The 25,156-nt window shown below is 59.4% G+C and overlaps 1 protein-coding gene across 1 annotated transcript in view; it reads left to right on the top strand.

The window, feature by feature from the left end:
• The first annotated feature begins 674 nt into the window (after positions 1-674).
• The window catches only part of NOL4L (nucleolar protein 4 like), a 124,028-nt gene continuing 99,546 nt past the window's right edge, over positions 675-25,156 (top strand). Inside the window, exon 1 of the mRNA XM_060615143.3 lies at positions 675-1,116. Coding sequence (XP_060471126.1) covers positions 796-1,116 — 321 coding nt within the window. The 5' untranslated portion in view covers positions 675-795. The remainder of the gene's footprint in view (positions 1,117-25,156) is intronic.

The raw sequence follows: 25,156 nt of genomic DNA, 5'->3' as shown, positions 1-25,156 counted from the left end.
ACGCGTGTGGCCAGGCGGGGTCTGCGCCCTACTCCCTGCGAGACCGCCGGGTCCGGGCGGAGAGCGGCCTGCGAGGCTCCCGGCCAGGCCCGGACAGAGGAACTCGGTCCCTGGGCTGGGCACTGCGCGCCTGCGGCTCCTGCCCTCTCCGCGGCTACGGGCGCGGCGGCCCCGGCGCCCCCAGGGGCCGGGCCGGGGCGGGGTCTGGGCCCCGCGGGCGGGCGCGGGAGGGAGGGGGGGGACGGCGGCGAAGGCTGCGACGCTCTAACAGGTGGGATCCCGCGGCGTGGTGGAGGCGGGCGCGGGAGGAGGAGGAGGAGGAAGAGCAGCGGCAGCGGGAGCCTGAGCAGGAGCAGGATGAGCCGCGCGAGCTGACAGCCGCCGCCGCCGCCCGCGCCCAGGCTCGGTCTCGCTCCCCGCGCCCGGAGCCGCTCCCCGCCTCCCGCCTCCCCCGGCCGCCCGCGGGGCGGCCCGCCCCCTCTGCACCTCCGGGCCCGGAGCTGCCTCCATCGCTCCCGCATCCCGGCCGGGGGGGAGGAGGAGGCGGAGCAGGAGGCGAGCCGGAGCCGCCGCCGCCAACGCCGCCGCTGCCGCCGCCCGAGCAGGACAGAGCGCGCCGCAGCCCCGCGCGTCCGGCCGCCGCCCGTGCCCATCAAGCAGCCGCGCCGGAGCCACACCGCGGGACAGCCCGGGCCGCGGCGCGCCCCGGCCCGGCCCGGCCCAGCCCAGCCCAGTCCCGGCACCGGGCGGCCCGGCGGCCGGCCCGCCCCCGAGGGCGCCGGGCGCGGCGGGAGGATGCCGAAGCCGACGCTGCTGCTGCGCGGGGGCTGGGAGCGCGAGCGCAGCCCCGGGGACTCGGAGCTGGGCCGCCAGTTCCGGGACTGGTGCCTGCGCACCTACGGCGACTCGGCCAAAACCAAGACGGTGACACGCAGCAAATACCAGCGGATCGCCGAGGTCCTGCAGGGCGGCGGCGGGACCGGCGCGGGCAGCGGCCCGGCGGCCGGCGAGAAAGGCAAGTTCCAGTTCTGGGTGCGCTCCAAGGGCTTCCGCCTGGGCAGCGGCCGGGAACCCAAGATGGGCCAAGTGGTGTATGTGCCGGTCAAGACGGGCTCGGTGAGTGCGCGCGCGGCGGCCGCGGGCCGGTCCCGCCGCGGGGCTTGGGGCGGGCGGGGGCGGGGTGTGGGGGTGTGGATGTGTGTCCGAACGTGTGTCCCTGAGGTTGTCCGTGGGTCTGGCCCGCCCGGGGCGCACGCGTCTCTGCTCACCCGCCTGCCCCGGCCCGCCCAGGCAGCGCTCCGGGTTCGGGGCGTCCCTGCCCCCCTCTGCGCCGCTGCCCGGGCCGTGGCCCTGCCGAGCGGGCTGTCCCGGGCTGCTCACCCCAGCATGTTCCGTCCTCCCGTCCCCTCCCCCCGCCAGCAGGCGGCTGCTCCGAAGCCCGAGCCTCCCCCCAACCCCCCGCCCGCCCCGGGGCTGCCTGTCCCGGGCGCCTCGCGCTCCCGCCCCCGGGCCGGCTGGGCGGTGTGTGTGTGTGTGTGTGTGTGTGTGTGTGTGTGTGTGGAGGGTGGTGCTGTGGGGGGGGGGGGGGGGGACAGGGGCAGCCACGGGACGGGGAGTCCACTCGGCTCCCCAGCGCCAGGGTGGGGGGGGGGGCCCTCCAGGGCACTGTCTCCCAGACCCCACCCGGGGCTGGCCCGGGGAGGGGCGGCCCGAGCCGCAGCCTGGCGCAGGAGCAGCCTCGCGCGGGTGGGTGGGGCGCCCCCTCCGCCCCCCGGGCCCCTAGCTCCCCCCCTCCCTGGGACGGGGGCGGCCTGACCTATCCATCCCCTCCCCTCCCCCGTCCCCGGGGCCGGCCGGGTCCGGGCGGGGTGGCGTGGGGGAGGGGGCGGGGAACCGCAGCCGCCGGGAGGGAGGAGGCGGGCGGCCGGGCGGGGGCGTCCCCTCCGGCCCGGGGCGCCCTGGAGAGGGCGTGCGGCGCGGGCCCCGCGGCTCCCCCGCCGGGACCTCATTGTTCTGCAACGGGTGGGGGCTGGGGGGGGGACGGCTGCTCCCGGGGCGCTGCTGAGCTTTGAACTTTCCGTCGTGGAGACCCTCCATTAGTGTGTTCAGCCCCCGGCCCGGCCCGGCCCGGCCGGCCTCCCTCCCTGCCCCCCTCGCTCCCTCCCCGGCCTCGCCCGGCCCGAGCGAGCGAGCGAGCGGGGCCGCCCCGCGCCGGCCTCCCTCCCTCCCTCGCTCCCCCGCTCCCCCCTCTGTGCTCCTCCCCCGTCCGGCCCGCCCGCCCCGCGCTCAGCCCCGTCCCCGGCCGGAGCGGGCTCTTCACACACAATTGATTCGGTCGTTACGAAAAGTGCACTTGTCCCCTCCCCCTCCCCCTCCGGCGGCCGCCCGGGCCCGGCCCGCGGGGTGAGGGGGCCGCGAGGGAGGGAGGCGGGAGCCGGGGAGCGGATCCGGAGGCGCCTCCCCCCCGCGCCCAGGGGACGGGGCTGCAGGCCGCGGGGAGTGGGGAGCCGTGAGCGCGGAGGGCGGGCGGCCCATCTGCGAGGAGCGCTGATAACCGCGCCGCTGCCGCTGCGGCCGCCAGCAGCCCATCTGCGCCGCTGCCGCCTCCGGCCGGACCCGAAGCATGGGGCCGGGCCGAGGGGTGCGCCGGGGCGGGATTCCCGGAGGGGGAGGCTGGAGCAGTGTCCCACCCTGCGCGAGTCAGGGACCCCCCCCCCAGCCCCAATCAGTGCTCTCCCCCAAACCCGGGGAGTCAGGATCATTGTCCCCTCCCCTGATGGAGGCAGGGGACCCCCCCCCCCAGCCCAAATCAGTGCCCACCTTCCCTTAAGGGGAGTATGGGTCAGTGCCTTTCCCCAGCGTAGGTCGGTCTTCCCCACCCTGCCTTCCTTACCCCCTTGGGTTCTCCCCCATCTTGGGCTAGTGTCCCCAATCTAAGTGTGGTTTTTCCAGGTCAGTGGCCCACCAGGTGGTTGACTGGATCTGTGCCCCCTACCCTGCGACAGTGCCCTCAGCCATCCAGGCCAGTTAGCACCTCCTACCCCATCCTGGTTATCCCTCCCCAGGGAGCTGAGAGTCTTGGCTCAATCTTCTTAGCGGGCAGCAGGGTCCCCCACTCTACCCACTCCTGGAGTTGGGAGGCAGGTGACCCTCAGAGTTGGCAGCTGGCTCACTGCTTCTCTGCGTGGGTTTACCTCTTCCCTAGGGAGTGGGCATCCTGGGGCAGTCTCCCTATCCTCTTAGCCATACTGCTGTCTAGGCAGAGCAGGGGTGATTTCGAACACACACACACACACACACACACACACACACACACACACACACACACCCATGCAGGCCACATGCAGAAATTCAGTGCTAGGCCTGGGTTCCGGGTCCTCGAAGCCCAGCTAGTCTCTTCAGACCCTTCATGAGGCCCATGCTGACCTGCCTTGTCTGCCCCTGGCATCAGGGGCCTCATGAGGCTCCACCCTGACTCCCAGACCAATAATAAGCCTTCCTCAAAGGACCACCTGCCTGGGAGGCAGGGAAAGGGGACCCAAGTCTCCCTGCCCAGGCTGGGGGGTGGGGTGGGGAGGGAGGGGGAACAACGAACACAGCAGAACAGACGTACCCTCCTCTGACAGCCTGCCCCTCCAGCTCCCTGTGCCTTCTTGCCTGGCCTGCTGGTCCCTAGAGAGCCTGTTACCTGCCGCTCGCCCAGCCAACTGGAGCCAGCCGCAGGAGATGCCCCTGGTCCTGCCACCCCCCGTCTCCAAGCACCTTCCTGGGGCTCAGTTATTATTATTTTTATATTTCCATTTTTCTTTTCACTGATCTAAGAGGAACAAATCCTGCTGGGAATTCTGGGCCAGCCATGGCCTCTTCCTGGGAGAGGCTGAATGGGACCTTCTTTGAAAGGTGCAAAGGACATCCCCTACCTTCACTAGCCTACACACACACACACACACACACACACACACACACAAAGTTGCCATTGCCTCTGGTGGCAGTTGGGAGACATCCTGTAGTTTTGTCCTGGGTGGGTTTTTGTGAAGGTCATTGGGCCTTAAACCTTCGTCTGAGGCGTTTGTTCAGTGCCCACAGGCCTGGTATTGGGTATAGGGGCGGGTCAGACTCTGCCTGCTCCTGGGCGCCCAGCTGGTGGGGGAGGTGGGCATCTCGAAGGATGTGATAAAGAAGCCCGCGCACGGAGCCACCAAGGGAGGGCGGACAGGCAGACCGATTTCAGGCAAGAGGGGGTGTGGGAGTTGGGTCGTCCAGCAGCTGAACAAGGGCCCCCGGCGTGGTGTGCGGTCCCAAGGGTGGCCATGGTATGTCATCTCTCTTCCATGTTGTTCTCTGGCTGCCCCCTCCCTGGGCCCCCTTTCCTCCTCCCACAGCCATATGCGGTGCTATGGTCGGGCCCTTCCCTAGTCCCGGCCGGCCGGCCGCGGGTCGATGATCTGACACCACTTGTCCTGTCCCATCTGGCCCTGAGCTTTTCTGGGTGTGTGTGACAAAGGCTTAATCTGTCCGGACGGGCCCAGGGCGGAGAGGAGGGCGAGGGGAATTGCTCTGTGCCGGGGCCTCCTGCAGCTGGGGCCCGGGCGGGGGCGGGGCGGGGCGGGGGTCGAGCCAGAGCCTGGGCGCGGGGGAGAGGCAAGTTGGTCTTCAGTTTGCAGGTTGTCACAGGAAATAGAAGTGGAGGCGGAGGGCTGAGGGCTGAGGGGAGGAGGGCGGAGTCCTCCACCAGCGGCACGGGGCGCTCTTGGGGATAAGATCTTTTTATGACAAGAGCCAGCCGGGGCCTCCTGACTGGGCAGAGCCTGGTTAGGATTTATTATTTCTTGTGTTTGGCCTGCTCCAGCCTCCGTGCGCTGCCACGCAGGGGAAGCAAACCCCTTGGACGCGAGACCCTCTAAATTCGTTCCAGCGTCGACCACAAAGTGAACCAGCCCCTTTCCTTTTCCCCTGGTCTCTTTGAGTGGGCTGTCCCTGGGGCCTGCAAGGGCCACAGGTTATGACTGGGGCAGGGCCCCGGGCCATCTGTCAACTCCCAGGACCTCCTTGGAGATAGATGTTCTCAGCTCAACTCTACCATTTTCCGGATGGGAAGACTGAGGCCTCGAGAGAGGCGGTTTCCATTGGTAGGGGGCAGGACTGGAATGCAGATTTCTGTGCTCCGCAGTGGGCGTTGTGGGCCCATCACAGGCCATGAATCCCCCCATTAGAGCCCCATTCCCCCGAGGGGAAACGCCAGCTTGCCAAACCCCACTGTCAACATTAGGCTTTTGCGAGCCGGACCCCAGGTGTTCCGCTGGCCAAATTGACTAATGGTGGTCTTTTCCCAGTTTGCAGACAACGTTCATTTAGTGGAGAGCGTTTTCTCAGTCTTCGGTCTTTCTCCCCAGAGCTTTTGTGTAAACCTTTGGCACCTGCGGCCACTGGTCTGGGCGGGAAATGGCCTCTGACTTCGCACAGTGTAATATATGCCATGACCTTCGCTTGAATTCCTCGATGTTTCTTGCTTTTCTCCAAGTTATCACCACACTGACCATTTCTGAGTCACCTACTATGTGCCTGTCACTGTGCCAGGGTGCTGACACACACTAATTTGTCAGATTCCCAGGATGGCCCCCGGGGGTCAATGACGTTATTTTCGCTATCCTTCAGATAAGTGAACTGAGGCTCAGCAAGGTTCAGAACTTCCTTAGCGCCATGCTGCTGACAGGGGCAGGCCCTGAGCTTGGGGACTGCTTGCACACATCTCCATTCTTACCTCATCTGAGGGGTCTTGCAGCCTGATCCATTGGAAAGCACAAGTCCCTTCGTGACAAGCTTTCAGTCCATTACACCTTAATCTGAATTATAGTTTATGAGAATCCCTCTGTTCAAGATGTCACAGGCTAGTGCTTGAGGCAGGACTGGCTCCACACGAGGTGTCAGGGGACTTTCCTGGGGCTCACTAGGACGGAGAAGGAGTGAGAAGAAGGGAGGAGGCCTGGATCCTGTGGGACTTTTGAGGAGAAGGTTGACAATGGCATCTGGTGTGGGCCCTGTTCAGATTTCTCCTGAGTGTCAGAAGTGGGCAATTTTGTCAATTAAGCCTCGGTGATTTGGGCAGATGTGGTCTCAGGCACTCTGGGGGCTCATTTTGGAGCCTGGGTGATGCTGGAGGATCAGGCTCTGCCTTCCTGGGGTCTCCCCTCCAGGTCCTGGGTCACTCTCTGCTGGGCACGAGGACAGGATACCCCCTTCTTCCTTGGCTAAAACCTGGCATGGCCCCAAAGACTGCCTTCTTGTCCTGGGGTGTCTGAAAGTCAGGAGGCCCATCTGGGACTCTAAAAATGCTACTGGAAAGACTGGGGGGTGGGCAGCCTGTGTCTGGGGCTGCCCAGGGACGAAGGTCGAGAGCTTGACTCAGCCCCAGGCCAACTTGGGCTTCTCCAAGCCAGCTCTCCACTTAGAGATTGTGGGATTGATTGAGTGTTGTGCACAGGTGCGTGTGTGCTCATGGGGTAGAGCATGTGTGTGCATGAGGAGGCTGTGTGTGTGTGTGTGTGTGTGTGTGTGTGTGTGTGGCAGTGTGACTGTGTGGGTGTGAGTGTGCTTGTCCATGTGCAGGCTGGGGATGCTCGTGTGCCCGGGGCAGTGTGTGTGTGTGTGTGTGTGTGTGTGTGTGTGTGTACAGGTGGAGGGGAGACTGCGTGCTTGTGAGTGTGTGTGACCGTGGGCGTCTGTGTTGGCAGATGTGCAAGCACCTGGGGTGTGGGCATTGGCAGAGCACGAGCGTGAGTGTGTGCGTGTACACATGTTCAAGCTCCTGTGGAAGAAACCCCATCAGTCTGGCAGTGCAGTGCTGACAGGGGTGTCCTTCATCATAACAGAATCGGCCCAAGCTGCCGTCCTGGCCCCCGCTGCCCCCGGAGTCTCAGCAGCTGCGGAAGTGAAGTGTGAGGGAGGCAGTGGACAGGAGAAATGATGCCTTGTCCCTGTCCCCATGACGGTGGCCAAGGCGCCTCCCTGTTTCCAGCCTTCCTCAAGCACCGTGGAGGGTGGGTATGCCCTTCTGGGAGAGAGGGCTCAGCCTACTAGAACAAGGACTCCTGAGTCCACTTTCTGCCCCTACCCCACCCTGACATACACGGAGGGGAAGGGCCTGGGGTTTCAAGACTCAGGCTCCTGGATTCAGATGCCAGCTCTGCCCTTTCACCAATTTGACCTTAGTTTTCTCATCTGCAAAATGGAGCTGATAATTCTGTCTCCCTCATAGCACTGGTATGAAGATTAATGCATGAATCAATGCAGAACCTGAAGAATGTGCATATCTTAGGAAATGTTAGGTGCTCTGTGATCTCACCGAGCCTCAGTTTCCTCATCCAGAAAATGGGGATGGTGATGAAAGATGTCATGGATATTAGATGGAACAGTGGAGATAAAGCAGCCAGCCAAATCCCTGTCACATAGTTGGTGGGCAGTAACTGTTAGTTCCCTGGAGATTGTATCTGAGTCATTTCTATGTCTCCAGTGCCGTTCGGGGTTGGTTAGTGTATTGAATTGCACAGAACACCGGAAGAGCCTTGATGAGGGGCATAGGCGTGGCACGAACCCCCAGGCCTGGGGACTTAAAAGCTCAGGGTCTCTCTGCTCTGGTCGGTTCCTGCCCTGCTCTGAGCCTCCGTTTCCCTAGTTATTACACAGGGACTGCTCTTTTGGTCCCTCCTGCCCCTGAGTCTCTTCCTGGTGCTGGGTGCTGGGTGCTGGGTCCCAGAGGTCAAGGAGAGTGGTGTAGAGGGGTGAGGGTAGGGACTCTACCGAGGCCTGTAGGCATCTCCCGGGTGGAAAGGTAGTAGGATGAGCATTCTGGAGGCCTTCTCCTTTCCACTCCCCATCCCCACCCCTGCTCCCGTCCTGTTCGACTTGGGTCGGCTCTGGGATCTTAGAACACAGTGAGGCTGCTTGGGCAGGGGTCTGAGCACATCTCCTGGGTTTTCTAGCCCCTGCCATGTGCCAGATACTTTATTTCACTTAATTATCCCTAGACTCTGTGAAGTGGGTGAGAACCTGATATCAGGGAGGCCAGGGAACGTTCCGAGTCCCTCTGTGAGGCAGTGGCAGGGCTTGGGTTCCATGGCTATCCGACCCTAAAAGCTACAGGGCGTGGAGGCAGGGGTCCACAGGGGCCGTAGCTCTCCACCTCTCTGCACCCAGGCTCATGGTGCCCCCTCGTCTGATGGCAAGCCACAAAAGCTTCTCAGAGCTCGAGGCATCCCCCCACCTGCCCAGACCCAGCCTAGTGGGAGACAGATGGCACCCCTCCCCTCCCCGCTGGCTTCCCCACCCCCTCACCTCAACTGTTGCTCCAGACCCGACCCTCCTCCCCACGAAGTCATCCACTCCCTCAGCATCCAGTCCTCTCACCAGCCTGGGAAGGGGGGGAACTAAGGCCGAGAGTGGACAGAACAAGATCAAGGTCCCAGAAAGTGCCAGAGCTGGGGGTGAACAGGCAGGCCCCCAAACCTGGCTGGTTGCACATTCAGTCACTCACCCTTCACTTGCTCTCTTGCTGTCCCCGTCTGGGCAGCCCCATCCTGCCCCTGCTCCCACACTCCACTGAGGACTCCTCTCTTCCTGCTCCTCCTTCCCCATCCAACTCATTTGCAAATTCTGTTGGTTTGACCTTGCAAATGCATCTCAGGTTTTACCTTCTCACCACCTCCACTCCTTCCACCCTCCCCACTGCATCCACTCTGACCACCCCCCCCCCCCGCCCCCGTAGCCCCTCTGGCTCACGCAGCCGGAGAAAACTTTGCAGAAAGCAAATCAGATTCTCACCTGCCTCTGCTCAGAACCCTCCAAGACAACCGTCTCACTCAAAGCGAGAGCCAGAGTCTCTCCTGAAGCCTCCAAGGCCCTGTATGATCTGCCCCAGCTGCCTGCTGCCCTCACCTCACTCCACTCTCCCCTTGCCCATTGGGTCTCAGCCACAGCGACCTCTTTGCTCTTCCAAACACTACCAAACACAATCCTGCCCCAGGGCCCTTGCACTGGCTGTCTCCCCCCAGCCTGGAATACTCTTCTCCCATATCTCTACATGGCTGGTTCCTCTCCTCTTTTGGGTCTCTGCTCAAATGCCACCTCCTCAGAGAGGCCCTCCCCAATCACCTAGTCAGGACTGTTTTACCATTTTAGGTCCCTTGGACCCTTTTCTCACCCCTTTCTTTTTTTTTTCTTTTTTTAAAGTTTATATTTATTTTGAGAGAGAGAGAGAGAGAGATAATGAGTGTGGGGGAGGGGCAGAGAGAGGGAGAGAGAGAATCTCAAGCAGGCTTTGCCCTGTCTGCGCAGAGCCCCATGTGGGGTTCGAACTCACAAACCCCTGAGATCATGACCTGAGTCAAAGTCGGACGCGTAACCAGCTGAGCCACCCAGGCGGCCCTCTCACCCCCCTTTCTATTTAATCTTTTTCTATAGCTCTTATCCCCCCTGCCCCCGACATTAGGTATGTTTTTTAGTTTATAGGTTTAGTACCTGTCTCCCCACAAGGCTGTGAGCTCTGCCAGGGCAGACCAGCCTGTTTGGTTCGCTGCTGTGTCCACAGGACATAGAATAGCCCCTGCCCAAAGGGACTGCCCGCTGTGGGGGGCAGCAGAGCATGGCTTCTGCACTCGGAGGGCCTCGGGAGCCCCAAGGCCCAGACCGTCCCTCCTACCCGAGAGAGTCCAGGGAGTCCTCAGGAAGACGACATTTGAGCTGGACCTGGAGGGCCCAAACACATTTTTCAGCAAGAGCAGAACACGGAGGAGCTCATTCCAGGGGGTGGGAATGCGAGCAAGAGCTCGGAGGTGGGGCAGGTTTTCACAGGTTAGCGCAGGCTGTGGACGGAGGCGACTGGGGCCACGTTCCCGGAGCAGCGTGCTCCGCAGAACATTTCACATGGGGTGGGGGTGGGCAAATGGTCAGATCAGCTCGAGAACCGCTGTGGGGTCCTGAGGGGATGAGCTGGTGAAATCACTTGGGGCCAGATGGGAGAGAAGGATCTGGAAAGCCACTCAGAGGAGCTGGTGTATCCTTATCTCCTTGTGTCATCGTGACAGAAAGCCAGGAGTCCACAGGAGGGTTTTTTAGCGGAGGGAGCTAAGGTCAGATTTGGGTTCTAGAAGGAACCCTCGGAATGCCGGGCAGGAGGGAGACATATTCCATGTAGGGGAAACAGGAGGTGAAGGAGTTGTGAGGTGCAGAGAGGGAAGGCCAGCCTGGGACGAAGAAGAGGGGTTGCCTCCCCCGTAGGACAAGATGTGGAGTGACTGGGACCGAGTGACAGGGAAGGTGGGGAGCAAGGGTTGTTCGAAGGTCAGGGTTGACCCAGTTTTCTTCGGTGGAAGCAGGGGAGGTTAAGACACCAGGAATGTGGACAGATGTACAGATCTGGGGTGAAGGCTCAGGGGCCAGTGGGTGGTGTCCGGGAGCTGTCCTTAAGGCCAGCAGCATGTGGCAGTGGGGGGCTGTGGGGAGCTGGTGACTCAGGGCTCCGGGGGGCCAGCTCGGGAGTCATCGTGTCCACGGGGCCCCCTTCCCAGCTTGGAACCTCCCGCGCCCCGGCTGGGACCCGACTGCAGGCTCCTGGGAGGCCTATGCTTGGGTGGATGACTCATCGTTTTCTCGGCATCCCCGGGCTGAGAAAATGTTCAAGGAGACATGGGGCCCTTCCTTTGGCAGGCCAGGCCCTGACTGGATGCTGGCGGGTGGAGAAAAGCGCACTGGGGCCTCATCTCCAAGCGTCCTGAGGGCGTGTCTCCAAGAGCCCCTGGCTTCCACAGTCTTGCGCGGTCCTCAGCCACCCTGGGAGGCGGTTATGACCCCATTCTACAGGTTAGCAAACCCAGGCAGAGCCTGTGCGGGCGACTAGCTAAGTAACCTCTTGCTGCTGCAGTTCTCCACCTGAAAAATGGGTCTGATGATTGCCCCTCCCTCCAACAGGTTTGTTGGGAAAACCCAGGGAGGGAATCATGTGAAATGCTTAAATAGCGGCGTTGTCATTTTCCTAGGGACAGGGAGAGGCGTCTGCCCAGGCGATAGGGGCTGTCTAGGGATAGAGCGAAAATAGGGAAGACCAGAGAGTAACATGGCCAACAATAGACCTGAGTTTGGATCCCAGCTCCGCCACCAGCTTCTGGTTCTGGGCAAACGGCTTGCCTGCTCCGATCTCTTGCCCCCCTTGTGTAGAAGTGGCTGATAACCCACATCCTGTGGAGTAGCTGGGAAGATGTCCTAAAGCCAAGCCTGGCAGGCAGGCCACAGAGCAGGGCCTGCCGCTCCAAGTCGAGGGCCCTTGGAAGACCCCTCTTCCCAGCGCAAAGACCCCCAAACCACATAGCACGGGTGGTTAAGAAGCACTTTGTGGGGCAGTAGGAAATGCCCAGGCCAAGGGGAAGAGAGACGAGAGCTCTCGCACCTCAGAGGGTTCCTTCTGGGAAGGCCCATGGGAGGGGGTCCTCTCCGGGAGCTCTGGAGCTGGGACAGGAGTGGGCTGGGGCAGAGGGTTTTATGTTGAATGTAAGGCCCCTGCAAGTCACAGGAGGAGTGGGGCATGTGGAGGCAGGGGCTGAGTCCAGGCTCCGCCATTCACCGCTGTGCAGCCTTGGGCGAGTCACTTCCCCTCTCTGAGCCTAAGTTTCCTCGTCTGCAGGATGGGGTGATGACAGCTGTGGCTTCACTTATACCTCCCTTCTAAACTCTGTTGTCTGATACAGAGGCAACTATCCCGGGGTGTGGACATAGTGGAGCCCTCGATGAAAGGGAGCTATAATTAGGATTCTGGTTGTGATTGAATCAATAACCCCAGAGCCTGTGATGAGACTCGGTGAAGCGGTGCTGCTGAGTGGGGCTTTGGAGCACAGACTGGCCCCAGGTTTGAACTGAACTCTGCGACTCACCAGCTGGGTGGCCTTGAAACAAGTCCCTTTCCCTCTTTGAGCCTTAATTTCCTCCTCTGTAAAATGGGCCCAGTGGTATGACTGCTCTCACGGGGTTGCCGTGGGGAGGTGCAGAGAGACTCCATGTCAGGTGCTCAGCACAGGAAACAGGAGCTTTTGTCTCTTACACCTGCAGTGTGGCTGGGGCCAGTTGGACCTGGGATACGGGGTCTGGGGCAGGGCCGGGAGAAGCTAGAGCGGAGAGGTACGGGAGAGGCAGTGGGCTTCACCGGGTCCAGGCTGCCCACTTTGGGGCTGAGAGTGAGCATGCTCCCTGGGCCAGAGAGCCCTGGGTTCGAATCCTGCCTTACCAACCAGCTGTGCACCCTCAGACACACCCCGCCCTCCTCTCTGAGCCTCTGTGTCCACGTCTATAAAATGGGGATACTAATATCGACCACTTTTCAGAGTTGTGAGGATAGTTTGAAATACACGAAGGACACAGTGAACGTCTGCCGCTGAGCAAAAACAATGACAGTCGTGACACAGCTAGTATTTGTGGCCCGCTTACGAAGAGCCAGGCACTCTGTTAAGCACCGTCTGCACATGACTCCATGTGATTGTCCAAACGTGGCTCCCTTTGTGATCCTCCTCTTGCTGATGAGGATGTTGAGGCTCAGAGAGGTTGAGTAATGGGCCTGAGGCCACACAGCTGATAAGAGGCAGAGCAGGGACTTGAGCTGGTGAGGTTGTTGTGTCCTCAGCTCCCCATATCACTCAGCCTCTTGACAACAAGTCTCAGATCCTGGGGTCCCTGTGGTATTCCACAGGCTTGCCCAGTGCCCCTTCCCGGGACGGAGAGGCGGCCGTGAGTCTATCTGGCAGAGTGTGCTGACCCTGGGACGCGCTGTTTAGGTGCAAACAGGATCTACTGGTAGGGTTGACTCTCAGGGTCACCGAGGGATTATTTGGTTCAGGGAGAGCCAGATTATGGCATGGGGCCACGTAGCAAGCTGGTCGGCCGGCATGCTGCACTGCAGCTGACCCAGGGGGAGCCTTGTGCCCACCAGCACGAGGCAAGGCAGAGCTCAATGCCAGTGTCACAGGCAGCCACCAGCAGCCCCGGGAGGAGGTGGATGGCCAGTGCCTAATCTGGGTGGCACGGAGGGGGGTCAATGGAGACTAGGGAGGAACCAAGGAAGGCTCTTACGAGGAGGTGAGTCAAGAAATGGGAGATGTCCTTCCGGGACAGGGGAAAGCGTGCTGTGGACAAAGGGGTGCAAGAGAAGTATGTTTTCGAGGTAATGTGCATATGTGACTTAAAGCAACAACCACAAAACAGCAGCCACCAAGGGGGTACAAAGTGCCCAGCCCACCCCATTGCACGCCACCTAGTTCCCTGCCCAGAGGGATCCAGTCCCTTAAGTGTTCTCCCCGGTATACTTGGCTCTGAGCTGGGCTGCCTGGGTTTGAATCCTGAATCCACTATGCACTTGCTGTGTGACTTGGGCAACTTACTCAATCTCTCTGTGCCTGAGTTTCTACACCTAAAATGGAGGTAATATGAGGGCCTGCTTCTCTGGACTGTTGTGAGACTCAGGGCTCTTCGAGCCTAGCTGAGGTGGGCCCGTGGCCGAGGGCTCCATGAGTGCCGACCGTCCCTACTGCTGCTGCCGCCGTGGCTGGGATCGCTGTGGCGTGCCCATAGCCGTGCACGCCATGCGTGTGGTTTTAACGCCCCGCTTCTCTTGCAGGTCCTGAAGCTCAGTTTTCATGGCTTCTGCCCTTTTAGGCAAGAGGCAGAGGTGAGAGGCCAGCCCAATGGCCCTGGGTCTTCAGAAAGGCCTCTGATGCGGAGGGGTTTCTGACATTGACTGGGCCCCAGGAACTAGCCACTTGTCTCATCCAGGGCTGGGGGCCTGGGGACTCGATCCCCCTTTCCTGTGCTGGGGACATGAAGTGGCAGTGGGGACGGGAAGGATGAGGTAGGCTGTGGAGAGAGCCCTTGTCCAGGCTCAGAAGATGGTGATCCTGCCTCCCTCCTCTGCCACTGCTCAGCCCTCCCGTTGCTGAAAAAGTTCCCGGCTCCTTATCAGGATGGCAGTTCAGCCTTGGTGGGGATCCAAGGCAACCCTTCAGATGTGACAGGGCCTTGAGGCTGTTAACAGGGCCCCTGCCCTCAGGGGATTTACACTTGAGCCGATGGTGTCATTTATAAGATCCCCAGGTAGGAGGTATTAACATGTAGCTGAGGATAACCCAGTCCTGGGTTCAAATCCTAGCTGTGCTGTTTACTAGCTGAGTGACCTTGGGGGAATTGATTAACCTCCCTGGGCCTCGGTTTCTTCCTCTGTAAAATGGACATAACAATAGAACCTGCTGTGTTGGATGCAGCGTAAGAGGCTGAGCTGGGGGGTGGGGGCTGGCTCGCAGCAAAGCTCTGAGATCAGCGGCCGTTACGATTATTTTAAGGAACTCAGCCTAATACAAGAAACCACTGGCAAACAGTACAGGGCTGCAGGCAATCCATTCACTCCCGATTCGTTCATTCAAAAATTTACTAAGCACCTACTACGTGTTGGGAGTGGTGAACGGGACAGACATGATCCTTGCCCTCCCAGAGCTGGGAGTCCCAGGTACCCACACGGGCTGGTGGCGGGGGGCAGCCTAGGGCCTAATGTGCCATCCAGCTGGTTGGCTCAGACAACCCCTGGCCCTGTTGTACCAGGCTTGCTGAGCTTAAGGGGGCTGCTTCTGCCTGGTGGCCCCAAGCTAGCCCTGCCATCCCCATGTCTGGCTCCTCTGGGTCCCCCTTTCCCAGGGAGGTAACCTCTGGGGGTTGTGGGGAGCGCAGGGCCATTTCTACCCCCCTACCCCAGTTCTTGTCACCCCGTCCCCAGCACTAGCTCATTGTCCTTCCTCCTATTTCCTCCCTCTTCACACAATAGCTAAATGGCTGTGTTAAAAAGGCAAACTTGACCATGTTCCTTCTCTGCTAAAACCTTCTTGTGGGTCCCCATCAGCCTCTGAGCAAAGGACACCAGGACCCACCAGGCCCAGCTGTGGCCCCTCTCTCTACCTGTGGGCTCCTGCTCACTACCTTTAGACACACTGTCCCCCAGGCTGCTCCCCCAGCCCTCACTGGGCCCTGCTACATTGTCACCTCTGCAGTGAGGCCCTCCCTGACTGCCTTTCCAAAATGCCTTTTGTCCCCATGTTCTCTGCCCCTTCCTCTAACTTTGGAGCCTTTATTAACCTCTGACCAGTGCCGTCTTTGTGTGTGAGTTCCTCTTGGGCTTTGTGAGGACCGGAATATCGGCTATCTTGCTCACTGCTGTGTTTTTAGCACCTGGTGCCTAGTCAGCACTCAGTAAATATTTGTTAAACAAATGTCTCAAACCTTTTCATTCTCCATTTTGTGCCTCAGTTGCCTCCTCTGCAGAACAAAAGGACCAGGGCTGTTGCAGGGCTGACATGAGGGCTGGTGCAATGGTCAGGGTCCTGTCTAGGGCCGTCTGACCTGCCTGACAAGCAGGCTCCTCCAGTCTTAGGGCTGAGGGAGCCAGAGGAGGCTGGCAGGGTCAGCAGGCGGTCACAGAGACATTTGGACTCGCTCCTGGCCATGTTGAGAAGCCCAGGTGGAACAGAGACACAGCTGTGGGAAGAGGGGGAGAGATGCTGTTTTGATGGGAGGTCTGGGGCTGGGGCGATGTAGCTTGGTGGCCGGTCCCTTAATGGGACCCCAGAAGGCCAGATCTCAGGCAGCGGGAACTATTGGACATTGCAGAACAGGGGACCATGGGGAGGGAGGCATTTAGGGAGCCGAGTCTGGTCTGGTGTGTGCAGAGCAGAGACTGAAGTCTCAGGCCCAGGATGGCTCTGGGTTCTAGGGCACAATGGCCTAAACGGGAGCAGAAGCTACAGACACAAGGCGGCGAGGGGGGGGTGGGCTGGAGAGGGGCTACAGGAATGGGTCTGTCTCCTCCTCCTCGTGTCAGCTGCTTTGGCCTCCATAAAAGCCAATTCATCATTCATTCATTCATTCATTCATCCATTCACTCATGAGTTCGCTCAGCAACTTGGAGAGACACTCCTGGGGTACAGTGGTGAGCCCCACAGATGTGTGTCCTGCCCTGGTAGGGCTCAGGATGCATCGCAGGGGACAGGCGGTTGTGGTGACGGTGATATGATGATGATGGCGGTGATGGTGGTGATGGCAGGGGTGGTGGTAATGAGGGTGAGATGGGGATAGTGTGGTTGGAGGTGTGTCAGCACACATTTATGGAGTGCCCACTAGGTGCCGGCCTGCACTAAGTGCTTCCTGTGTGTTTGCACACTGAGCTCCTGAAACAGCCCTGCGAGGCAGAGATCTTACGCAACTTGCCCGAGGCCTGCTGTGAGCAAAGGGCGGCACCCGGATGTAAGCCCAGGCAGGCTGACTGACCAGCAGCTGCTCCCAGCTATGGCTACCTGCCACTTCCAGCAGGCAGCTCCCTCCCTTAGCCACAGGCGGGTCCCTTCCTTGCCTCCTGGACCCAGCACCCAGCATGGGGCCCACACGGGGGAAGGTACGTGAGCCTGACTTGCCTGAGCAGGGCTTGAAGTCTGGCTTTGCTCCAGCAACCTTGAGCGAGTGGTGCCCTCCCTCCTCTGCCCCCAGCACCCTGTATGTGAAAGGGGAGAACTGTCTCCCAAGGAGGCCACTGGAAAGGCAAGGAACCACCACCCTCACTGTAGCAGTTGATGTTTTCAGGGGGACCCCGTTCCCTAAATCAGGAGTCAAGAAGGCAGCGAAGGTTCTATTTTGAGTCCTGCCTCTGGGATCTGAGATGTGGAGGGTGCAGGCAGGGAGCCGGGGTCTCTCGGATAGACACATTGTACATACCGCCCCCCTCCCCTTGCTGCTTCCCCTACACAGGCCCCTCTGTGTTCCCTGTGTGGCCTGGGGCCCAATGCTGTCCCTCTCTGAGCCTCAGTTTACTTCAGTTGTTCAAATACCTATGCAACGACTGCTCTGCCAGGCGGTGTGCCATGCTCTGGAGATGCAAATGAAAATCTCTGCCCTCAGAGAGCTGACAGCCTAGTGGGGGCTGACACCACATGATAAACGAGGAAAGCTCCCCAGCTTGTCAGATGCAGCTAAGCGCTGTAGAGAAAAACCAAGCAGAGTTAGGAGGATCAGAGGTGCTGGGGAGGGAGGTATTAGAATTCTAATCAGGGTGTCAGAGAGAGCCTCACTGAGTAGGTGACATTCTGAGCAAAGCCCTGAAGGAGGTGCGGGAGCAAGTTATGCAGGTATCTGGGGGAAAAACATTCCAGGTAGAGGGAACAGTAAGTGCAAAGGCCCTGAGGCAGGAGTATGTCAAGTGGGTTTGAGGAAAGGCCAGGAGGCCATTGTCCCCAGCTGCCCCCACTCCTTGTATTTGGGAGTCAAAAGACCACAGTTTATCCCTCAGGACCTTAGTCCCCAGAACAGAATTATTTCTGAGCTCTCATAGCCTGTCCCAGTGAGAGCTAGTGAGAGGGCCTTGATACCCATTTGTTCAACCTGTAGGGTGGATTTTAAGACCCATGGGTCCTTGGAAAAGAGAACACCATTGTCTTAACTCCTCACTCCGTGTGGCTGACTCTCAGATGGCCCTGAGCTTGAGTCCTGGGCCCACCCCTTTCTGGCTATGTGACCTCAGGAAAATCATCTTCGGAGTCTCCACGTCATCTACAGAATGGTGATATGATGCTTGTGTAACAGGGCTGATGGGATGGGAGACGGGAGACATCCCAGAAAGCATGTGTGGAAGTACCCAGCTGTGTGCCTGCCTGTGGGAGGAGCTCAGTAAATGTTTAAAACCAGAACTTAACATGTGTATGACTTTGAACTATGTTCACCATTGTTGGAATCTGTCCTGTCACTTGAGTCTTCTAAGAAGTCCATGAGGAAGAGGGGGCAGAAGGAATAGTCCCAACTTATAAAGGGGTAAACTGAGGCCTAGAAGGGGCGATCCCAGGGCCACGGTGAGGCAGGGCCGATAGAAGGCTAAAATGTGGGTCTCCTGGCTCAGGGAACCCTGGGGATCCGGGGGAGTGGAGATTGTCCAGAGCCCGCGCCTGACCCCACGAGCATGATGAGCGTGCGTGTACACGTGCTTACCTATCACTGGCACCACGAAATAATAGCGACTTTCAGATTTGTGGTCCCCGAGCAGGTTTTGTAAGGCATGGCTTGGTGGGTCAGGAGGTCTGTTGTAAGGGTGTCGAAAGGCCCGGAGCGTGGGGAAGCTCAGGCCACAGGCAGGCGGAGTCTGGGGTCCCCAAGAAGAGGAAGAGGTCTGAGCTCATGTGATTGTCCACTCGGCCTGTTTGTCCATCCGGTGTCTGGCCTTGCTGGGCAGGGAGGGCTGGGTCCCCAGACTGGTCTCCCAGCAGCCTGGCCGGTGCCTTATCTCGTCCTGATCTTCGCCCGAGCCTCAGGACAGCTCTGGGGGGTGGGGGGTGGAGCATCATGAATGAGGAAGCTGAGCTGCGGGGAGTGCAAGCCGGGCTGGCATGGGGAGCCCTGGTTTGGAGTGGCTCCCGACCTAGCCCCAGCCCAGGCCGTTCCTCCCAGGGAGCTTGCCATGGCTCAGCCGGGCACCAGCAGGTGGGCTCTGTGCAGGGGCCCCTTCGTCCCTTGGCCCACCTTCCTGGCCGCGAGTGAGCCGCCTAGCCCTTGACGGGGGACTCTGCCCACCAGTTTCTGCTCCTCCGTTGCTGCAGCCCCAACCCTCATCTCACGGGCCCCGGGTTCTAGCGCCACCCTGCACCAGCCCGCTGTGGGCACTAGACCGACCGTGTGACCCTCTGAAGGAGAGGTCAGGGAGCCCCTCTGTATTCAGCGCCTTTAAGGCCCCCGTGCCTTTCCTCGGTGCCCGCACAACTCGGGGGTTTCTAGGCCCATTTTCTAGACAAAGAAACTGAGGCACGATGAGGCAAGGTTATGTCCTGAAGCACACAGGCCGTGAGAGCAGAGCGGGGACTCCAGAGCCTGTACTTATTCTGTAACGTAGACTCCAGCCCTCCGTTTCTTCAGCTGCAAAATGGGAGAGGGGAACTGGACAGTCCCCACTGAGGGCACAGCGGAGGGCGCCTCCTGCCTCCCTTACCTCTTAGCGGGGTGGCCTTGGGCAGTCACTACCACTCCCAGGGCATCAGTTTTCTCACCTGGAAACGGAGCCGAGAAGAGTACCACCCCCAGGCTGTTGTGAGGTTCATGGGCAGCAGTACAGAGTGCCCAGAAAATGGAAGAACACTTACAGGGGTCGTTTGTTTTGAAATCGCTGAGCTCCCTGTCTACCCCTTCCCTGCAGGGCTCGACAGGAGGCCAGGGGCCGTTACACTCTTTGGCTCTTCCTGGGGCTTGGTCCAGTGACCCAGCCTGGCTGGGGGCTGTGTGGATGTGTCCTGCGGACAGACACGTCCCGGGAGTCTGTCCCGGTGGGTAGTGGGTGAGGTGGAGGGTGTGGGACCCGCTCAGGCTGCGCTGGGCGGCCAAGGGCGCCTTTGTCCCCTTTGTCTCCTCTCGTGCAAATTAGCAATTACCTTTCCTGCTCCTGCAAGCTCGGCCTTCCCTGGGAGAATTATCCAAAGCAGCCAGTGAGCAAGCAGAAGCCGCCTGGCTAATTAGCGGGTGGCCACGAGGGACAGGCTCAGGGCCTGGTGGCCAGAATTGGGGCTACAGCTGCCTACAGCTGGTGCCGGCTCAGCTGGGAGACCCAGCAATGTCCTGGGCTCTGGGACGTCATGGCCTTTCAGTCATGAGGTTCAGATCCCGGCCCTGTGACTTTTTAGCTGTGTGACCTCAGCTAAGTTGCTTTGCCTCTCTGGGCGGCAGTTTCCTCACCTTTAACTGTAGGACTGTGTGGGTTTGGAGACCGGCACCTGAACGGTGTCGTTATTAGTGGGCAGTATTATTACCGTTATTGTTGTCATCACTCCACAGCCTTGGGTCTGTGCTGGCTCAGGTGAGAGAACACAAGGAATGTAAGCCCAGTGACAACCCCCTGGGGACCCTGTAGGGCCACCCTAGCTTCATAGGCAGCAGGAGAAGCCCAGCTAGGCCTCGGGCCCTCAGGCGATAGAGAGGCTTAGTCTCCCTGAGCCTGAACTTCATTTCGCTCCTCTAAGTGATGCAATGAAATAATTGAGATACTGTGTGGTCACGTGCCTAGTGTAGGGCCTGTAGGTGCTGATACACGTGGAGCTTCTTCCCCTCTCTCCTCTTCCCCCTCTTCTCCCTCCCTCCCCCTGCCTCCTGTCTTAGCTCCCTTTGCCTCAGGAGCACACAGAAGGGAGGCAGGAAAAGCAGATGGAAGGACTGCCTGTGGTTTGGGTGGTCAGGAAAAGGCTCCAGAGGAGGGAGGGTCTGAAGTGGACTTGGAGGGACAGGAGGCTGCTGGGCAGCACGGGGAGGGCAGTGTGGCAGGCTGTGCCTGTGTGGTGGGGCTGTATGTATGAGGCGGGGCCTAGCGCAGGAGGACAGCACAAATGAGCCGTCTGCTCAGGGGCCGAGACTATGAGGCGGACGGCCCAGGACAGAGGCTGCCACCTCTGTGGCCGGTTGAGGTGGGGCAGAGACTCTGGAGGTGGCCTCTGCCCGCTAGGACTCGGATGTCAGGCCAGGTGCGTTCTCCCCCCTGGCCTGGAGTCCAGAGAGGACATCTTTCAGGGCTGTGGGTGGAGGTTCATAGAGGGTCTCCCAGCACAGGACAAGGGGCCCCTGGCTTGGTCTGAAGAATGCCATGTTGGGAAGACTTTCGGGAATAGTGAATCCTAGAGCCAAGGCTCAACTCATCTTGGAGCTAAGCAGAGGGTGGGTGTCCTGGGCAGAGGAGATAGCCTTGCAGAGGCGCAAAGCACTGCTCAAAGCTGCAGTGAACAGGGCCACCTCGCTGAGGCCTCTGATGCCCAGCAAATATGCCTGGCTTCCATCCGGGCCATGGAGGGCCAAGGAAGGTTTGGGGCAGGAGGCTTGAGATCTGATGTTCCAAGTCTAGCCGCAGCCCCATTCGTTGGGGGAGGTTAAGATGGTGGTTGTGCCACCTGGGAACCTGACGGGGTCAGCCTGGCATCTTTCCTCCCTGGGTGTCCGACCCAGGCAAACCCCGCATCGCTCCTGGAGCTTGAGCACTGTGTGTGTCCAGTGAGTAGGCTGTAGACCTGCCTCCACGAGTGCCTGGGGGGAGACTGAGATCGTCCCTGTGACACGGCTGGGTCTGGGCACCCTCCGGTCCTCCTCAGAAGGCACCCGTGATCTTTCGTGGAGCGCTCACTCTATGCTGGGTGTCTTGTAAGGAATATATCATTTCATTCTCATGACGGCCCTTCTAGGCAGGCCGTCCCCATTCACTTAGGAGGAAACTGAGGCACAGAGAAATGACTCGCTTAAGGGACAGAGCTGGGACCTGAGCCCAGACTGGTCTGGCCCCCCAGTGCTTGCTCTTAGCCCTTCCACACCCTGTCCCCAGGTGGGGGCCTTGGCTGGGTGTGGCTCAGTCCCCAGCCAGTTCCCTTGGGCCCCACTAATCCCCTCTCCGGCCCACCAGCACAAGGGCCAATTAGCACCTGCTCTGTGGGGGGCACTACACCTGTCTGCCTGCCCTGGGCACCCCTCGCCCCCCCCCCCCCAGAGGCTCAGCTCTGCCCAGATGTCTTGTGGTACCACCCTCAGTTCCAAAAGCTAACGTTTCCAGTATTGCGCCGCAAGAAAAAGGACTAAAGCTCATTTCTTGTCAGAGAAACTGGGAGAAATAAAGCCAGTAAGAGAATCATCCCAGCATCAGGATTTTTTCCAGGCCGTGGCTGGGCCGCCTGCGGAGCACCATTTCCCCCGCCTTGGCTCGGCCTCTGGCCTCCCGTCTCTCCTGCGTCTGCCTCCCTCTCCCCCACCTGGGGCCGTGGGCCCCTCGTGGGTCCCCTGTGCGGGTGGCATTGGCTGCAGCTTCTCACCTGTGTGCCGGGTCTGGCTCCAGCGAGAAAGGAGGAGGAATAAAAGGTCCTTGAGATGGTGACAAAGGTCTGAGTGTGGGCCGCCAGAGCAGCCTGTTTCCAGGCAACTGCTCTACCCCGGGCTCCCCGCGGCGGCGGGCGCATCCGTCATGCCGCAGCTCAGCTCAGTGAGGGAGCTCAGGCCGCCCCGGCAGCCCGGGCACGGGGCCCATGGCCCCCAAGCTCCAGTTCTGCTGGGGACACGAGGCCCCTTCTACAGGGGCTGCAGGAGAAAGCACAGCGTTGTCATGGCAACCGCTAGCCAAGCACCTACTGGGTGTCCAGCTGCAGGCCTGGTGCACAAAGCAGAGCTCCTATCCATTAGCCGCTCCATCCATCCATCCATCCATCCATCCGGAATGGAACGGTGTTTAGTGTGCAGGCTCCAGATGGCTGGATTGAACCCCCACTCCACCACATCCTGGCTGTTTGATTTTGGTCACATCACTTTACCTTGCTGGGCCTCATTTTCTTTATGTGTAAAATGGGCGTAATAATAGCTCTTACCTCATAGAGTTGTTATGAGGATTAAATGATTCAATATAGGTAATGCCCTAGCCACAGTGCCTGGCACATATTAAATGCTCAGTAAATAGTAATTATTGTTTCTATTTTTATTGTTTTTTTAAAACAATCTTTAATGTTTATTTTTGAGAGAGAGAGAGAGAGAGAGAGAGAGAGTGTGTGCGAGCATGAGTGGGGGAGGGGCAGAGAGAGAGAGGGAGACACAAGAATCAGAAGCAGGCTCCAGGCTCCAAGCTGTCAGCACAGAGCCTGATGAGGGGCTCAAATTCATGAACTGTGAGATTATGACCTGAGCCAAAGTTGGACGCCCAACCGACTGAGCCACCCAGGCCCCCCTTTATTGTCTTTTTTTAATGTTTATTTATTTTTGAGAGAGAGACAGAGACAGAGTGCGAAGGGGGGAGGAGCCGAAAGGGGGGAGGAGACCGAATCCGAAGCAGGCTCCAGCCTCCGAGCTGTCAGCACAGAGGCCCATGGGGGCTCAAACTCAGGAACTGTGAGATCACGATCTGATCCCAAGTTGGACGCCTGACCGACTGAGCCACGCAGGCGCCCCCTATTTTGATTGTTAGTTGTAAAGAGACAATAAGGGCAGTGGGAAGCATAAGGTCTATTGCCATCACATGGACCTGGGTGGGGCTCACATTTGCCCCACTTGCAGCTATGACCTTGGGCAAGTCACTTTGCCTCTCTGAACCTCAGTTTCCTCCCAGCTAAACTGGGGAGAGAATTCATAGTTTGATACCTGCTCTCTTTGGTAGAAGCCTGAAGCCCCATCTGGTTGGAAGGCTCAGTGCTGCTGTGTGGCCAGGGCCCGATCCTGACAGTACTCTGTACCCATTATTCAGCAAACCTCGGTTGGCGCCTGCTGGGTGCCAGCCCCCCACCCACCTGATCTCTGGGCGGCTCAGCCCTGCACGACTGCCCTGTTCCCGGACCATCGTTCTGATTGCTCCAGCCTCTGCCCTTAGGGCTGTCCAGTCCAGTCCCTCATCCTTCCTTCCACCTCCTTTTTGAAAATAATCTCTGCCAGTGCCCCCAACCTGGGCCCTGGAGAGGGAGAGAGAGACAGAGAGAGAGAGAGAGGAGGAGGAGGAGGAGGAGGAGGAGGAGGAGGAGGAGGAGGAGGCAGACCGAGTGCCAGGGGATTGGGCACGCTGCCGGCCTTTGTCTGGGCTGCCCTGCGGCCCAGGCTCAGTCCCCCGGGGCAGGCCACGTTGCCGGCCTGCTGGCGGCTCAGGGAAGGCCGCGTGGGCGGTGGGGCCTGGACAGGCCTGGGCTGGCAGCAGCCCCCAGGGACGGCCTGGCCCACTTGGGCGGGAGGGAGACACAAGCCTGGGAGGAGAGTGGGATCACGCTGCAGCTCTCTATAGCAGCTGGTTTGGGGATGACTGTGTCCTTCTGAGGTCCGCTACAGACACATCTCAGCACCTCATATGTGCCAGGAACAGTGGAGTGCTGGGCCTTCAGAATGAGACCACACGGTACGGTCCTGGAGCCTGACAGCCTGGGTTCAAATCCCTGCTCTGCTGTTGGACAGCTGTGTGGCTCAAGCAGATCCCCACACCTTTCTAGGCTCCATTAGCTCGTCTGCAAAATAAAGCTAATAGTCCTACCTCAAGTACTTAGAGCAGTGCAGTATTGAACAAAGAAGGAAGAGGCTGCCCTTAAGAGGAAGGGGCTGAACATTTAACTCCTACTGTGTGTTACATCTGCTGGAGAGATGATCCATTTCAGGAAATGTTTACTGAGGTGCGCCTGGCTGGCTCATTTGGTAAAGCATGTGACTCTTACTTGTGGGGTTGTAATAAGTTCGAGTCCTGCGTTGAGGGTGGAGATCACTTAAAAATAAAATCTTAAAAAAAAAAAGAGAAACATTTACCAAGCACCTACTGTGTGCCAGCATCTGGGCTGGACACTAAGGATACCCAGATGAAAGACCTGAGAGAAGGGGTATTGGGGAGACAAGGGAAAGAAAGGGAGGGGGAGTGACATATGAGGTCCTACTGTGTGCCAGGGTCTTTGCTGAGGACTGGGAATCCAGAGAGAAGCAAAGTAGCCCCTGACTTCTTGGTGGGAAAGGGCACGGAGATCTGGAAACCAGTGATTGTGTCCCAGGATAATTAGTGCTGTGATATGGGATGCTTCGGGGCTGCCGACACAGCCTTGGAAGTCAGGGATGGCTTCCTGGAGGAGGTGACCTGGAATCTTGGCATTATGGTCCAACTTATCAAGTCCCTACTATAATAGGTCTGTCGTGCTGTGGCCTGGGCTCAGTTAAACATGTCCGGGGCCGGGGAACTTACAACCCAGGGGCAAATATACTTTTGCCATTTGCGATCAGCTCACCTTCCTTGGACCCATTCAAGCTCTCTCACTGCTCCGTGTCTGGCCCAGGCTGCGCTGGCTTGTGCATCAGTCTCCTGCTCCTTCTCTTGCCCCTCTAGTCCATTCTCCACCCAGCAGCCAGAGCAATCTTCCGAAACATAAATCAGAGAGCATCAGTTCCTAGCCTAAAACCCTTCAGTGACTCCCCAGGGGCTCTTAGGACAAAGACCAGACTCCATACTGCAGCCTGCAAGGCCCAGCCAGGCCTAGTGCAGCCGACCCTCCAGCCTCCCTGGGCTGCAGAAGGAGCCGTGTACGGCCAGATTCTCCACCTGCCCATGTGGCCTCTTGAGGGGGCAGGGGCTATTTTAGTATAGACGGAGCCC

Source organism: Panthera onca, chromosome A3, assembly GCF_046562875.1.
Source record: "Panthera onca isolate mPanOnc1 chromosome A3, mPanOnc1 haplotype 2, whole genome shotgun sequence".
NCBI classification, from domain to species: Eukaryota; Metazoa; Chordata; class Mammalia; order Carnivora; family Felidae; genus Panthera; species Panthera onca.
The sequence above is the reverse complement of the archived record's forward strand: the minus strand, read 5'-3'. Positions and strand labels throughout refer to the sequence as shown.